The 17,661-nt window shown below is 40.8% G+C and overlaps 1 protein-coding gene across 1 annotated transcript in view; it reads right to left on the minus strand.

The window, feature by feature from the left end:
* Positions 1 to 17,661, minus strand: part of LOC134423508 (glypican-5-like) — a 376,790-nt gene that overhangs the window by 243,260 nt on the left and 115,869 nt on the right. Inside the window, exons 4-6 of the mRNA XM_063166493.1 lie at positions 10,943 to 11,073; positions 5,998 to 6,057; positions 4,262 to 4,387 (exon numbers count right to left, since the gene is read on the minus strand). Of these exons, the coding sequence (XP_063022563.1) occupies positions 4,262 to 4,387; positions 5,998 to 6,057; positions 10,943 to 11,073 (317 nt within the window). The remainder of the gene's footprint in view (positions 1 to 4,261; positions 4,388 to 5,997; positions 6,058 to 10,942; positions 11,074 to 17,661) is intronic.

Consider the following 17,661-nt stretch of genomic DNA (forward strand, 5'->3'; position numbering starts at 1 on the left):
TCTGTTCCTGGTAACCTGGTTTAAGAACCATTTACATGTCCAAGTTTGCTGGAAAAGGGACTCCAAGTGCAAAAATAGTTGCTATAAAATATCTCCTCCCTTGTCCCCCAGAAAATCAGGGTACTGTGACGGTGTTTACAGGGGTTCTTGGACAAGGGAAGAGACGAGGATCTGACTCCATGTTTCAGAAGGCTTGACTTATTATTTTGTGATATATATTACATTAAAACTATACTAAAAGAATAGAAGAAAGGATTTCATCAGAAGGCTGGCTAAGGATAGAAAAAGAAAGAATGATAACAAAGGTTTGTGTTTCAGACTCTCTGTCCAAGCCAGCTGACTGTGATTGGCCATTAATTAGAAACAACCACATGAGACCAATCCCAGATGCACCTGTTGCATTCCACAGCAGCAGATAACCATTGTTTACATTTTGTTCCTGAGGCCTCCCAGCTTCTCAGGAGAAAAAATCCTAAGGAAAGGATTTTCCATAAAAGATGTCTGCGACATCTTTAGGGTACTACACATCAAACCTGCACTCTGCAATGACAGCAGTGTGTATTTATACCCTTGAACTCCTCAAGCACTACAAAACCACAGCAGATATGGAGAAAGGAGGTTGAACACTTCACCATGTCTCAAATATTTCTGCAATACCAACCTGAAGTGTGCCACATTCAGAACAACCCATTGTTAAAGCTAAAATCCACCCATGCACACCTGAGGAGACTCCTGTGCAATGGGAAGCTGTGTCTGACCAGCAGAATATTTCTGCTTCTACCATCAACAATGATATTTCAGATCAAGCTAACCGGCATTAAGAAAAAGATCATTTCGTTTGGAAACCAGAAAATTTCCTCTAGAAATGGAGAGGCAACAAACACAGAACTGCCCAGAGTGATTTTCAGAACAGTTTTTCTTTCTTCACTCCAAATAAATCAAACTTTGATCTTCTGATCCAACAAATCTGTGCAGGATCCAAGTTAGAAATGGCTGTAGCCCAACAATCATTAAGCTGAGACCACTCATTAGTGCATGGATGATTTCTTACATAAAGTCTTGCTTCAGGAACAGGATGCTCAAAAGAGCAATTAAGAGAAAGAAAGTACTCCCAGTGCAAGTATTTCTAATTTTGTCCTGAACTGACACTGGAGGATTCCTAGCAAAGCCATCTCTTCCTGTTCTCTGAAAAGCAGGCCAGAGGCAGAGTCTCAAACCAGTGGGAATCTCTTTTTATGGTCTATTTAACTGGCAGCTCAAAGTCCTTTGTCCTGCAAACACAATGATTTAAACACAAAGAAAAACAAAAACAAAACCCAAAGAACTAAAATCCAAAAGAGAAATCAAATCCAAAGAACTGACCTAAAATTAAAAGATACAACTCTAACCCTGTTAATCGGACATCAAGTGCCCTCTCTACCAACTGAATGAATTATTACTCATTTCTGAGTAATGATTTCATATTGTTCCAGGCCAATAAAAAGGCTCAGTGTGGAGTTCAGAGCTGGTTACTACTGCTGGTATTTAATGCCCTGGGAGGGGAGGAAGAGCAGCGAGGAATTCATCCTCAGGAATCAGCAGGACAGGATCATGTGCCACGTGGGGAGGGCTGTGCCAAGCCCAGCTGTGCCAAGCCCAGCCTATAAAACAGGTGATGAAAGGAGCAGAATGTGCCAGGATATATATACACATATATACATATATGTATACATATAAATACATATATATACATATATATACACACATGTATATACATATATATACATATAAATACATATATATAAAATACTTATTACATTATATATATTATAATATATATTATATAGAAATAATATATAATTACCTATTATTAATTATTATAAATTATTATTATTATTATATAAATACATATATTATTCTTATATAATAATATAATATATAATATATAGTATATAATATATGATATGTATTAAGTATTATATTATGTTATATTATATTAATCATATATTGTATATAATATTATATAATATAATTATATATACTATAAATATTATATTAAAATTATATAAATATATCTAGAACTTAATATTAAAATTTTAAAAATTTAAATGTATATTTAAAATTTTAATATTAAAATTATATTATATAGAAATCATATTAAAATTATAAATAATTTATAATATAATAAAATTATAAAAGTTTTATTTTATATAAATTATAATATTTAGCTAGCTATCTATAGCTGTCTGATTAAACACATGAATTTAACCTTTTAGCTTTACATTTTGCCCATTTAATGTCAACTACAGACACATATCCAGGTTTGGTGGTGGGGCTGGGGTTTTTGCTGCTGTCATCTTTGGGGGTAGGCTGTTTAGTTTTCTTTTTTCCTTTATTTCTCCTTTGTAATTCAACATATGAGGGATCTTGTTAGTCTTTTCCCGGCTTCCAATTCCTTTCAAACTTGATTTTTTTTCATGTGTCTCCAGCTCTGGGAAAGTTACAGACTGGCAAAGTACCAACAGCTTTCCCCTTCATGCCTTTCTAAAACCTGTGTATCAGCAATTTGAGTGGTTTGGGCTTTTTTAAAACAAAGTAAGATAAAAATTAGAGTAACTTAGGTTTTTTTTCTCCCCCAGGAAACTGATATAGAAAATATTTGGGTTTGTTTGGCATTTCTTGTTTTTTTTTTGGTTTTTTTTTTTTTTTTTTTGGCGAGAAAGCTGTTTGTTCTAAAAGTTATCTGTGCACCCAGCAACATGCCACAAGCAAAAGAGATTCTGATAAGGAAACATTGATTAGAAATACTAATATCCTTCCTGTTTCCTCTCCATTACTTTTACAGTAAAAACTTCAACCTGTATTGCAACCACTACCCATCAATATTTGGAAGATTGCTTTGTTGCCAAAATATTAAAACATATGCACTAGAATTCATTTTAATATATTGAAATTTTTTTTGATGTGTTAGATATGCATTTCACTCCAAAGAGCTCAGACATAATTAAGCTGAAGTTTTTTAGACATGAGAGAACTCAGCAGAACTGTGTGGGAGTCAGAACCCCCATGAATGGCACTGACAGTGAGTGTCACATCTTTGCTCCATGTTGGAATTATTCAGGAAGTTCCTACAAACCAATTGTGACCATGAAAACTGTTTTAAAGCAAGAAAACAGAAACACTGGAACTTTATCTTTTGCAATTGCTACAGACCACAAAATCCATTTCAAAAAGAAACATCAATGAAAGCCAACACAATCCCATGGAACTTCTCTGGTTTGAAAAAAAGAAATTTTTGGAGAACATTCACTGGCACACTTCCAAGCAGCTCTCACTGCAAAAACTGATCTATACTTTGACAGTGATAGCAAAGATGGAATTTTGTTCTAAACATCTCTTTTCTCCTCAGGGTGATGTAGCCTCATGTTATACAGAATAAAAGAAATGACAGCAACAAGTTTAGCTCGTGGAAATGCAAGTGTGTATTCCAGTTCAGAGTCTGAAGGGTGATGGGAAAGACACTGGTAAAATACAGAGGGGAAAAAAATTAGCTGGGAAACTGGAAAGGTCTTTTCATTCTGCAGAACACCTCCAACAATGCCTTAGAATGCCGCTGAACCATCAGAAGGATGTGAAGAGACCTTTTTTCACCATTTGTCCTGGTTTTGCATAGGAGGAATTTAGGGAAGTTGTGGAGGGGGGAGAAGTGTTCTGAAGTTTTGATTCTTACTACTTTTTTTTTGTTGTTGTTGTTGCTATTTCTCACCATCACAGCAGAAGATGCAGGACAAGAAGAAGGAGAAGAAGGACAGGACACACCCAGATTCCTCCATCTTGCCTCTTGAACCCCCCTTCTAAAACCCCAAAATTCTACTTTTTCACCCTGTGACAAATTAACTATCGTTCTACTCAAACTTTTGTGACTTGTAGATCTTCACACAAGGTTGGTAATTGTTTCCATGGGCTAAAATCAAAGGCACAGGTGTTTCTGACTTTGTGCTAAGGTCTCTGAGCCCCTGGCAGGGTTTTGAATCACCCAGGGCAGCCAGAGGAATGTCCTGGGTCCCAACAGCTGTTAATAAAATTTTCTTTACACCCTTTTAAAGTTTTGAGCCTTCTTTGCCTTTCTCCTAATCCTGTCTCCAGCAGGAAGTGATTGGCCAGCACTGAAGCCACCACAGTCATTGGTGCATTGGCTGGGAAATGTCAAAATTGGTGAAATCTCTCATTGGTGAACCAAAACCACTACAGCATGCCAGCAAATTTTTACTGAGAACTTTACCTTTCCACAACATCCTCTCCATTCCAGCAGGTTGAGCTGTCTCTCATCACCAGGTCTCCATCACAAAGCCTTTCTGCTATGGAGGCATAAAAGGTTCTGGACCTCTTCATGTAACTGATGAACTCTCTGCAAGGCAGGAAGAGCACATTTAACAACACAACAGCAAACTCAGCACTCCATTAAACCCCCTGCCAGCCCAACCCTCAATCACATCAAGGCTTTAGAAAATATCTAATCTGAATTAATTTCTACTTCTAGTGTATTTTTACTCCTTATAGATCATCCAGTTTCACTTAGTCTGGTGTCAATACAGATAATTACTCACCGAAAGGGTGCTTTTAACACATGGTGTTAACGTGTCTCTCACTAAATCTGAAAAAAGGCTACACCTACTCTTTGTAAACAGATTAAAAAACACTGAGAAAACATCATCATAAAAGGCATGGCCAGTACAGACAGTGTGTATGGAAAAATGCCTTGAGGGCAAACTGCTGCCTCTTTTATAACCTGATTATACCCATAACATATACCTGGCTGAGGCAGCCATAAAAACAAACTAAAATAACAAATGTTAATTCAGCCCCATGAGGAATTACCTGCTGCACTGCTTTAGAAGCTCCTGTTTGGTGTGTTACAAGGTTGAGGACCCAGACTGAGCTGGAGCCACCTCTGAGCTCTGTGCCTGTCTCAGAGCTGCCCTGGGGAGCCCAAAGGATTCCTCCTGGTTTGCACGGTTTCAAACACTGGAGAGGAGCCTGGGTACAGCTGGATGGAGCTCAGCACAGAGCAGGCAGGATTTATCTCTCCTGGTTTGCAGGGTTTCAAACACTGGAGAGGAGCCTGGGTACAGCTGGATGGAGCTCAGCACAAAGCAGGCAGGATTTATCTCTCCTGGTTTGCAGGGTTTCAAACACTGGAGAGGAGCCTGGGTACAGCTGGATGGAGCTCAGCACAAAGCAGGCTGAGTCTCCAACCAGGATTTATCTCTCCTCAGCAGCAGCAGGTGCTTCAAACAACATCCAGCCCCACTGGGAAATATCTATTCCTGCAATCTCTCCCCACAGCTATCTTTATACCTTCTTTATACCATCTCAAAAGTGTTTAACCATCCCATTTACCTTCTGTGATGAAATCCTGCTCTAGATAAATCAGTCGTCTCATGCTCCTAAGAAACTAACTGAGCCTAATAGAGCAGGAAAGCTGGGATTTAAAGCAAAGAAAAAAGCAGGAATTTAGGGGCTTACAAAGAGGTAATCAACATTTCTACCTCTTGAGTACCATACTTACAAATGTGAGCTGTGAGTATTCCTAGAGTAAAGCCAGGCCCAGCCAGAACAACCTAAGAGGATCAGTTCCAAAAGGAAGCACAGATGCCAAAGATTTTAAGGTTCTAAATCAGTCTTCTTTGAAAGAGGAAACCAGCACCCTTTTAGGAGCCTGAAGCTTGCCTTACTCAGCTCACCCCTAGAGGTTTAAACTCCTTTGCCTCCTCAGCAGAGTGGGGCTCTGATATTTCAAAGCAGTGTCTTAGCAAATGCAGAATTCTCCTGGTCTTACTGAGTGAAAATATTTACTTTTCATCATTATAAAACTGAACACACTAGGGGGGAAAATGTAGAGTTTCCCAGTGCCCCACAATGTAAAAGATCAAAAGGGTTCCAGCTCCCAGATTACAGCTGGAGGTGAGCTAGGTGTAGAGACAACAACAAAGGATGTCACCTTGTTTCCATTCTTACCGAGAGATTTTTTTCAAACTTCTTGATTTGTCATTCTTTGAAGCTTTCAGAGGCAGAGAACTGGAATAGGCCAGGGACAATAGGCATCAATCAGGAGAGGTTGGGGAGTAGGGGAGAAGCAGGAATTCAGGCAAATGAGGAAAAGAAATGAAAAACAAAAGAGAAAAGCAAAAATTATTTGAAGGAAAGGTCATCAAGCACATGCACAGGACATTATAAGAAAATAAATAAGGAGGAAAATTATCATGAGACTTTTGCCAAGTATACATGCAATCAAAAATGTCAATTCAATACTGGAAAAAAAGTACAACAGAGACTATTTGTCACAATCATTTCCAAGTAAGAGCAGAATTACAAATGCAGTGCACACAGCAGAGAGCTGAAAATAAATTCAGTGGTACTTAAATTAAGTGTAACTGATACCAGATGGAAGGGCTGTAAATACATGAAGCTGTACAAGAAAACAATGGCAAACAGTTTAGGATGGGAACCATGGGGAGGGGGATACAAACCAGTAGCATTCATGTTCTGGTACAATGAGCAATTTACTGCCTGTTAATAAATAATATAAATACAGGTATTTTCTGCTGTTCTGGGATTGCACCACTGAAAAAACCACCCAACTCTGCAAAACTGGAGACACAGACTTTCAGGCTACGGTGGAGGAAGAACTGTGGCAATAACCCTGGTGATTATTTTGTGCTTTTAGTGGAGAGAGCAGCCTGAGGACACACAGAGGATGTGTGGGATCTCAGCACCTCAGGACTGATGTGCAGAGTGACCGAGACCACCCTTGGGGGGCTCGGAGGTCCTGGAATGTTGCCAGAAGTGTCTGGTGGCTGGGCTTTGATCCTGCACGGGAGACGACACCTGTATGAGGATGGGAGGATTTCACTGGGTGAATGGTGAAGGGATAAGTTAATTAGAGTGTGAAACACAGGGTTTAGGATTTCTGTACAGGGGGGTCTAAAGAAGTAAGATGGAGGAATTGGGGCGTGTCCTGTCCTTCTTCTACTTCTTCTTCTTGGCCTCCATCTTCTGTGGTGATGCTGGCACTTTGGGATTGGTTATTACTAAAAGTGCACTGGTCAATAAGGGTAAAAGGTATTGGGGAAAAATGATAAATATTGTATACGTAATTTTGAGTATAAAGATAGGTGACCGCCCCGGGGGCTCTCAGTGCGCTCATGGCTGGCTGCTGTGCAGACCTCTGTCGGGCCAAGAGAAAATCTTTTAGATAAAAAACTAATAAACACTGAAGACCGAGAAAAACCCTGAAGACTCTTTTCATCCTTTGGAGCGCGGGCTGTCCAAGGCCACCCCGGGCCTTTCCAGGCCATAAATCAGCCGGTAGAAATCCGGCAAGGATGCAGCTCTGCCATCACAGCCCTGGCACTGATGGCAGGAGTGGCCACAGGACAGCAGGGACCTGCCCTGGCCACCAGGGGAGTGGCACCTGCCTGCAGGAATTCCAACACAGCCACCCAAAAAAACAAATGAAAATTTGTAACAGGGAAAATCTGTATCAACTGAAACTTCAGCCCTGGCCAGTGGTTCATGTGCATCTGACATTAATAATCTGGTTTGTACTAGCACTTTATTACTCAAATGTTAATAAAATCATGTGATGTCTGACCCAACAGACAGTTTATTTTAAATGAAATAGATATCATTGACTCTAAACATTCCCAAAGGAATTCCTAAACTGTTGATTTAAAAGATCTGCAAATTCATGGCATATAGAAATCCCAACAAAATAAAATTTCAAAGCCTTCTTTCTCTAGTCAAGGACCTAAAATGTTGTAGTTCTTTGTTGAAGATGTTTGATATACAGCTCTGTAAGCAGTGTTTAGTGGTTTGAAATGTCCCATGGAGCAGAGATGCTAAAGGCAGGTATTCAGCTTTGCTGGGAGACCAGACCCTGACCAGAACAGCTCTTTGTGCTGAACTCAGCAATAACATTCCAATTTACTGAGATTCTCTACATGCCATTTCCATTCCCTGCACCATCATATGGTTTCAATTTTCTTGTCATCTCTATTACATGTTATAGTAACCTCCACATTAAAAAAATGACTCCAGCAGCAACGCTGCCAGTTTCAGTTAATCCCTGACTACGATTGCGTAATGGTAAAAAAAATAATAATCAATTTTATGCTTGCCAGTTTAATCATAGGAAATGGTTTCTTGCAAGATCATGCAACATTTATTCAAGTTTCAGCTTCTTTCATTATTGTCCCTGACACTTAAGTGATGCATAACAAAAAATATGCAGGAATGGAATGCAGAGTAAAATCAAGAGAGATGGGAAATCTCCCAGGAACTCAAGAGTCAGAGGAGAAGAAAAGGCTTCAACTGCTGCAAAAGAGGATCCAGTTGCTGTGTGCAGACCCTGCAGCAGAGTGAAGGGTGAGGAGGGCTGGCTGCAGCCAGACCCCAAACAGATCCCAACGAAGAACAGCTCAGGCCAAGGGACACCATGGAAGAACCTCACTTGTCCTGCAGCAGCAGCCCTGGCTCTGCTCCACAGCTGAAACCAGAGGTTCTCCAGCTCCAGGAAAAGGATCCTGATGTTCCCATGGCCTGGCAGAGACCCAGCACCCCTGGAGCAAACACCCATCTGCAGCTGTCTGGCACTGGGGTTCTGAGGGCACCTTGAACAGGTTCTGCACTACACAGGAGAGGCCACTTGGTTGTGGTTTCTCCTCCACAGAGGTTCTTTCTGAGCTCAGGAACGCTCTGACACACGAGGGAAGGAGCCACAGCTTTTCTGTTCACTTGGGGAGTGTCGGCTCATCCTTTCTCTTTTTCCTCCTTACCCTAAAAGGCTGCAGTCAGCGCCAGCCTCCCCTGGGATTACAGGATCATTTGGAAGGATGTCCCTCAGCCAGACCTACAGACAGACTCAGCAGGGCCAGGGTGACCTTGCAGCTGACATTACTGCTCTCCCTTTCTCATCACCACCAGAAGGAGGGGCCTCACAAGAGATGCATGTAATTACTCTTCATCTGGTTCCCCTGTAGCAATTTTCTGTCACTCCAAGTGCATTTTACACAACCCACTGCAGAAATTATTTAACCCATGTATTACAGATTTTTATTACCTTAAATTGACTTTTTATTGATGTCATATGTGATTAAATGATGGAGAATGAACAACACAGTGATGCTGCCAACCACTGTGTCTTTCACTCTATGGTTTCACAATTGTTTCCAAGAAGCAGAAGTACAAGCTTCAGGCAATGTGTTTTATAGGAAGTTGTGGAGAATAGCTTCAGATTTTCCACTTCTTGCTATTTATGGCATATTTCCATCATTCATTTTTGGTGCACAGGCTCTCCACAATACCTATCAACACTGTAATTCAGTAATTTTTCATGCTAATTATATAATCAGGGACTTAGTTTAGATGTTTTGGATAAATTAATTTTCAGACCAATTCTAGCAAACTTTCTAATTCAGAGCACAATATTTTCTTTTCCATCTACAAGCCTTCCATTTTAAAAGGTCAATATCCCAATAATTCTGGATGGTGGGGAAGGGGAGCAAGCAGATCATCAGCTGAGAAAGAGCAGCTTTCATGCCATTGAAGACACAAATCTGCAACTTTTTAAGAGATCACCTGTTGAAAGGTTGGCAGTTCTGGCTTTTGGGCTGCCAGTGTAAAGCCCCAGCCAAGTCAGTGAGCTACACAGAAGATGGCCCAGGGCTCTGTGCTGTTAAAAGCCTATTCCAATAACTGTACTACAACTGTTCTTTGGATTTTTGTTGCTGAAGTTATTAATTTAGTATCTGTAATGCTCCCTTTTTCTGATCTGCATGGTAAAAATTGATTAACTCCAAGCACTAGCACAAACTGTCATGGCTTGCCTTTCAATTACAAAAGAATAAAAAATTATCACTATCACTCAAAACACTTTGCTTGCTGTTATTACTTTTATCTTTTAAAATAATCTTTGTTCCATTCCTGCAAGCTAAGAATTAAGCCAGAAATGGATAAAAATCTCGTGTTCACAACTGAAACACCAGAACGCAGACTGTGGAAATGTTAACATTTTACAATTTTAACATTGCTCAAGTCATCCACTTACCCAACAGAGATACACACAGGCTGCCTGGGCAGTTTAATGCTGCTTTTGGACAGAGGTAAACCCAGCACAACTCCCCTGATGGGGTTTGTTCCAGATTAACTCCGCTCTTACAGAGGACAAGGGACCAGCCACAAACAGGCACTGGGAGTTTATGGGCAGCTTGCTCTGACATCTACTCATGTATTGTGAGTGGGATTGTGGAAAAAACCTCCCCTAGAATGTACAGAAGGAGCTACACAAGGTGAAGTGAGAGAAGAACTCAGGAGATGTGGGAGCAGGCACACTCCTGTCCAGGCCAGTGGCAGTGCTCAGCTGTGGGTGTCTCACATGAAGAACAGGAGCCAAGAAGGTCACAAGAAGCCTAAAAAACTCTTTCAGATCTTTGTTATACAACAAATCAAGGAGATCCCAAAGGATTTTATCACTCCTGCCCAGTCCAGGGCAATGAGGCACTGACTTGGTGTCAGGGCAATGAATTTTTCCTTTCCAACCCTTTCCTCCTTCCCCCTTCTGCCCCTGAATAAGCTCATGTCCTTACAGACCTGGGCAGGTACATTTGAAGCACTTTGGACTCAGCTGTGGAAATCAGTTTCCCCAGACTTTGTTGAGGAAAAGCTTTCACCATTTTCACTGAAAGATTCTGGAAATAACAAACGCTTTGGTGTTAAGCAAGGATACCAAGCCTGGCCTTTCTTGGACAGACCCACAATGTGACCCACAGTGTCCCCTGTGTGACTGTGGCTGGAGAACACACAGAGGAGGTGACAGAGCTGGGGCTTTGCCTTGAGCAGTGCCACAAATAGCCCAAATGATGAGCTGAGGGTTTGTTTCAAAGCAATTGCAGCCCAGGGTTACCTTCTCCTGTTGTTCAGGCTGGTGTGGGCCATCACAAAGGTCTGGGTTCCAGTCACCTCCTTCACTGGCACAATACTGGCTGATGACAGGTTCCCTTCTTGCTGCTTGGGCTGTCCACACACTTTATCAACCTGTGAGAAAGGGAGGCAAAGTGAAACAGGGTGTGAGTGAAAAAAAAAGATTTCCAACCCCACAAAAGTCTGTTCCCTGCAGTCTGTGTTCACTGCACAAGATATTGTGAAAGGATTCTTCCTTCAAGCAGCTGGGAACAAGTGCCTTGCAAAAGAAGGAGCAAATTCCATGGCAGGGCAAAGAACAGCAGAAAGTCGGCAGTCATGTATTTCCCAGTGGCTACTTGCACTGCAGCACACTTGGAAGGGCTGAAGTGGTGACTGGTGAAGTATTGGCAAACTAAACTTTGATTTAGAAACATACCTGGAGCTCAAAGGTACAGGGATTTTGGTGGAATATCTGCCTCATGCATGAAAAGCAGAGTCTATCCAGAGTTTGAAGGGCTTGTAATCAGCAGATAACCAATTCTTCCAGCCTGTAACCAGACCATGTAACATCTCTCAGTCCTCACTGCCCCTCCTGAAGGCTCCTCCAGGGATTCAGTATCAGCCCAGGAGAAAACAAGCTGGTGTTTATCCTTTCTGCACTGTGGATCTGACATTGCTCATGTATCCTGACACATTTATTTGCTGTAACAGCTCTAAGTGACAGGAGGAAGACAAGTCCCTTCCCTTTCTAATCCACAGATGTGATTTATCCTGTGATGTTTTACCCACACTTAAATCCCCGAGCAAACACAAAGAGACCACAGAGGGAATCCTGCTCTGGGCATGGTACCACCAATGACCTGCATCACAGAATCCACCATCCCACACAGCCCTGGGCTTGGTGCCCCTTCCTCAAGGTCCCACAGCAACCAGCCAGGGTGAGATGGACTCTGACTGCTTTGTGTCCTTTCCTGCAGCCCTAGAACCCTCACAAGTCTGCTGAGTGTTTCACCCACAGGTGTCACCATGGTATTTTATGAAAAATCCCTTTGCCAGGATTTCTTCTCCTGGCAAGATCAGAAGCCTCAGCTTCTCCATGTGTTGCTGCTCTGGAATGTGATTTGGAGAATTGTTTACCCAGCATGTGAATTGTTTTTAATTAATGACCAATCCCACTCTAGCTGTGTCGGACTCTCTGAGTCAGTCGCGGGTTTTTATTATTCATTCTTGATAAGCCTTCTGATGTCTCCTTTCTCTTTCTTTAGTATAGTTTAGAATAGAATAGAATAGAATAGAATAGAATAGAATAGAATAGAATAGAATAGAATAGAATAGAATAGAATAGAATAGAATAGAATAGAATAGAATAGAATAGAATAGTAAATCAGCCTTCTGAGAACTTGGGAGTCAATTCTCATCTCTCACCTTGTCCTAGGGACCCACAACACACAGGTGGCTCCAGGTAACTTTTCTGTCCCTTTGCACCACTATCACACAGATGTCAGCACCAGCACAGGACTTTTTCTCTGCCTTAGCCCATTTATTCCAGGAGAACCACAACTATGTGAAGCTAAGACATCCTCCTCTGAGAAAACAATGTGCAGAACTGGAAGTTCTGTAGGCATGACAGTGACAGCCAGCTTTAGCTGTTTGATTTCCAACCCAGCCCAGTATAATATGCTGTGAATAAGCTAAAACTGCAGCAGTTGGATGGAAGTACTGGATTAATCCTGACACGTGTCCAGCACAGGGTGGGAGCAGCTGCCTCACTCAACACCAGGCACTGTGTACACTGCTCTGGTCTCACCAGGGATTAGCACAGTACTGGTTTAAAACACAACTTTGGGAAATCAAACAGTACATTTCAGTCCCTTCCAAACTTATGAAAAGGAAAAAAACCCACTCTATGCAAATGAAAATACCAAACAAAAAAGCCTTTTGAACCCTTTAGAGTGGACAGAGGGTATAACACAGCTGGAGCACATTCCTGCACAGGATGCTTTCTGCCCTGCACCCCAGGCTGCCCAGGTTCCCCACAGCACACAGACCCCAATTCCCAGCAAAGCTCTCTGCAAAATCCATCTCACATTTCATCATGGCACTAAAAGTTCATGTCTTCAAATTACATACACCTCAAATCTTGTCACTATGCATTTGAGACAGTTTTTACCAACTCAAATCAGAGTGGCTTGCACAAGCAATGTGGCTCTCATATACGTGACCAATGGAGAACTCCCAAGTTTCTTGTTTTTCCTAATAGAAGATTCAAAGATACTGAAGTCATCATTTCTGTTGTGAATCAGCAGTTTAAGCATCCAACTGAAAACACCAACTTTTTTTTGATTGGAATTTTTGATACTACAGAAATGACTCTTTAGATTGCCCAGGTTTCAGTATTTCCTACACCAAACCTCTGCTTCAGGGCTTGCTTTTTAAGCAGTAGTAACAGTTTCCAGCATATCAAACAAAACCACACGTTTGATGGGAAAAATAAAATTCTCAGTGCAAAATTTTAACTAGTTCTAATCCATTGAGAATAAAGTTGTTAAATAAAAGGGCAAACCACACTTCTTTTGTCACTCAGTGCCAATCTCAGCCAGGCAGTCCCAGCAGCCCCTCTTGGGGGTTATCCCTGTTCCCATATTTGTTCCAGATTCTGAATGAGTTAAACAGAAATCTGACTTTTAATTTTTTTATTTTTTTTTAATGTGGGATAATTTTCACATCTCTCCAACATGTGTATTTCTCTGCAAAATAAACCAACAGAAAAGCCTGGATTTTACCAGCTGATCTGAGCAGTCACAAAGCTGATGGCACAAATGAGAACACGCATGTATGAAAAACCATCTCAACTTCCAGATGGGTCATTTATAAAAAATATGGTAGTGTTGTGTAAATTGAAAGGCATTGAGGCACACCATAAAAAACCCAAAAAGGTGTTTTCTGGAACTGCAACATCTAAATTCTCCTGCCACAAGTTCCCTGTGTGTTAACAGTGAGGGCCAAAGAGTTTTCCTCCCATTCTAAGTTGAACTCCTGAATCAACCACCATCCACAGGAAATTCAGTGCAGCTGGAAATGGGGACAGGAATGTCAAATTACTAATTAATTTTTAAATTAACTAATTTAAAACTAATTAATTTAAAAATTAAATTTATTTAAATTTTATTTTAAATTAGTTATTTTTTCTTATCCTAATTTCAAGGTGTAGGACTAGGAATAATCAGGAATCAACATAAAGAATGACTGAGCCCATGTCTTGGATTTTTAAACTTTAAATAAGTCTGCCAGTCTTAAATTACAAACTGACAGAAAATCATCCCTCATCAATGGCAGGACCCTCATGTCATTCCTCTTCTCTCTGCCATGATATTTAAGCACTATCTTCTAACAGTGAACATCTACAGCTGAAAACTGGTATTCCCCCTGCCTCATTAATTTCTGAATTATCAATCATGTTTCACAATTCTAACATTTTTATTCAAATTAAAGCTTTTTTCTTACACAGCAATGATTCCTCTTAAATATCTGTTTTTCCAGCCCTAGCTACATTTTTTTCTGCTGTGAATTCTTCTTTGTAATGAAAAGCAGAATCATATATACACATTTTTTGACCTCTTACTATTTGTTATTTAAAAGAATGACTATTTACAATTATTACAGAGGCTTAACAAAATAAATGGAAAAATTCTCATCCAGAATCCTCTTGAACTCTTACAGCTTGAGTAACCTTAAACACTGAGGTCATATTTAATATATTTGATATAATCAAACATGGGAAAAAATGTCATGCCCTTCTGGATACCAAGAGAATCTTATCTCTCTAAAGCAGGAGACCTTTTCACTAGTCCAGAACAGTAATTTTCTTTGAGTTTGTAATGGGAAGATTAGTGTTTTAAAGTGCAAGATTTTCTCAGTGATGGGCTTTGAGTTGTTATTATTAAAATGCTGACACGTTTGTGTCACCGTGATATTTTCTGAAAAATCCCTTCACCACGATTTTCCTCCCGAGAAGCTGAGAAGCCTCAGAAAAGAAATGTAAACAATAATTATCTGATTGCTTGGGATGTGGTTTGAAGGTTGCTCACCAACAGGTGAGTCTTTGATTGGTTCCATGTGAATTGTTTTTAATTAATGACCAATCACAGCCAGCTGTGTCAGACTCTCTGAGTGAGTCAGAGGTTTTTATAATTCATTCTTGTTAAGCCTTCTGATGTCTCCTTTCTCTTTCTTTAGTATAGTTTTAGTATAGCATTTCTAATATCATATCATAATAAATCAGCATTCTGAGAATCTGGAGTCAAATTCTCATCTCTCACCTCATCCTGGGGACCCAACACCACAATGCATTTGCCTGCAGGTTTCTGTGCCTGGATTTGTCCCCAGCCCAGCTCTGTAGATCCCCTCTGCCAAATGACATCCCCAGCCCTGCTGTGCCCCACAAGTGGCACAAACACCCTCCAAAGCAGGACTGGAGTTTGGTCTAATCCAGGTTCCAGATGCCAGGTTTGAACTGATGTGGGGGTCCCAGCTGTGGGTTTCTCTGGCTCTGCATTGCAGGCACTCCAGACAGCAGTTTCATGTTCACACTCAGGTGTTTATTGTTCCTTATCAGTAAAACAGCCTCACTGCTGTGAGTTCAGCAGCTTTGCATTAGAAGGCACAAAATGCCCAACAATCTCTTGGTACAAGGTCTCCTAAGACTAAACTATCCAGTTAAGAGCTGACACCTGGATTATTTTCCCTTTTAACCCAATAACTGATCCCACAGAGCCCACAGTGCAGACTGTTCTGCCCAATTACAAAATGCCACCCAAACCCATGGAGAAGGAGGAAGAAGAAGCTGAAGAAGAAACCCAGGACAGCACCCTGTGCCCTCCATCTTGCTGCCATCCACAACACACTAAAAACCCCAAACCCTCAATTTCTCACCCAGTGATGCACCTGCACTGCTCTCTGTAATCTATTGCACACTTTTGTGGGTTCCAGTCTGTCTTGAAGTGTGGGAAACTTTCTCCATGGATGAGGGTCAGAGTCAGAGCTGCCCTGGGGGTCAGGGAACCCCAGAGCAGACACAGGAATATTCCCTGTGTGCCCTGGGGTTGCACAAAGTGAAGTGAGGGAGTGAGAAACGCTGAATTATGGGGAAATCCTGAGATTTCAGACCTGCATGTTCACCAGGAGCTCTCATTGCTTAGGGTCAGAGATGTCCTTGCACCACTCCATCACCCAGAGGAAAAGAAACCAACCCATATCACTTGTGGTTTTATGCTGTCCAAGCATCAACCAGAGTTTACTCTGGAAACACAGAATCCTCTCCTTGGGGTGGCTGTCACCTGCTACCAGAGTATTGCTGTAAAACATTGATTTCCAGTGCTCCAAAACCAAGTGGGCGCCCATATGATAAAATGCAAGTCAGGGCTCATGGCTCATTGCCACTGCCTCTATCTTACTGAACAAAATCAGACAAGAGAGCAAATAACCTCTGATTTTGTCTTTTTTAAAATATTCTCTCCCTTTTGGAATATGTTTCCTATTAGGAGCATTTTGCTGGTAGCAGAGTTCAGCAGTACATAAGCAAACTAAGGGATTATTCATTCATTTTCCTACAGGAATATGTTGGCTTTCACTCATGAGGGAAGCATTCTCTTCTCTCTCATCTTGAATCTACTGCATAGTTCAATTTAAATTAATTTCCTACAAATCTTCTGAAATCTGTCAGTTAGAGAAGCAGACCCTTCGATGGTAGAGATTTCTCCAATGAGAATTGTGTTATGAATTCCTCAGGGGTAGAAAAACCTTCTGTCAGACTTCACACTTGGACACCAAAGAATTCAGCCACAGAACTTAAATCCTAAAAAAATATATTAAAAAAATTAAAAATAAAGTTCTGTGTGTTCTGTCTGTGGCAGAAGAGATCCTATAAGGTACGAACACTGAGCACAAAGAGCGGACAAATTCTGCAGCAGTTTTTCAAATGAATCAAATTCTACCCCAGCTAAAAGTACAAATGGTGAGGATGTGGAGTGTTGTTCTGTAACACCATTAACAAAGAGTGGTGAGATATCCTGTGCTGGGCATGCCACAAAGCTGCATCTGAATGCACACATAGCCTTTGTTCACAGGGAGAACAGGCAAGAATTCCTGCAAAAATGTAAAATAAATACTTTACATGACCACCATTTCAAGAATTCTACCCAGTTTGTATCTGACCAACTCTTACCATAAATTACAGTGCTGGTATTTTCTGTTCTCACTGGCTTTTAAAATTGCACATTTCTGCTCAGCGTGTCAAACTATCCACAGTGCATCTCAAAAGGTAGAATCTTTTAAGCACACACAAGTCAGTAATTTTGTCAGGATTTTTTCAAAAGTCTAACTGGATATATATTTACCCAGCTGAAAAGAGAAGTGGTTATTATTTATAAAGCCAAAACAAAATACCAGCAGCACCTGAGAGGTCAAATGATATCTCCCCTTTTCCTCCACAATCCCCCCTAGACTCAGAACTAATCTTCCCTGGCCTTTGTTACTTGTGACATTTGTCTTTAGATATTGACAACCTACAAAGGTTAAGCTCTATTTTATAATTAATTACAATAATCTAGCATGAAAAGAAAATTCCATTGGGAGCCAATCCAAGTGAGCCACTTTAGGAGCTCTCAGAAAAATTAGGTGACTTTGAAGACAGTGTGACAAAATCAATTAAAATATTTTATT

Source organism: Melospiza melodia, chromosome 12 (genome assembly GCF_035770615.1).
Source record: "Melospiza melodia melodia isolate bMelMel2 chromosome 12, bMelMel2.pri, whole genome shotgun sequence".
NCBI classification, from domain to species: domain Eukaryota; kingdom Metazoa; phylum Chordata; class Aves; order Passeriformes; family Passerellidae; genus Melospiza; species Melospiza melodia.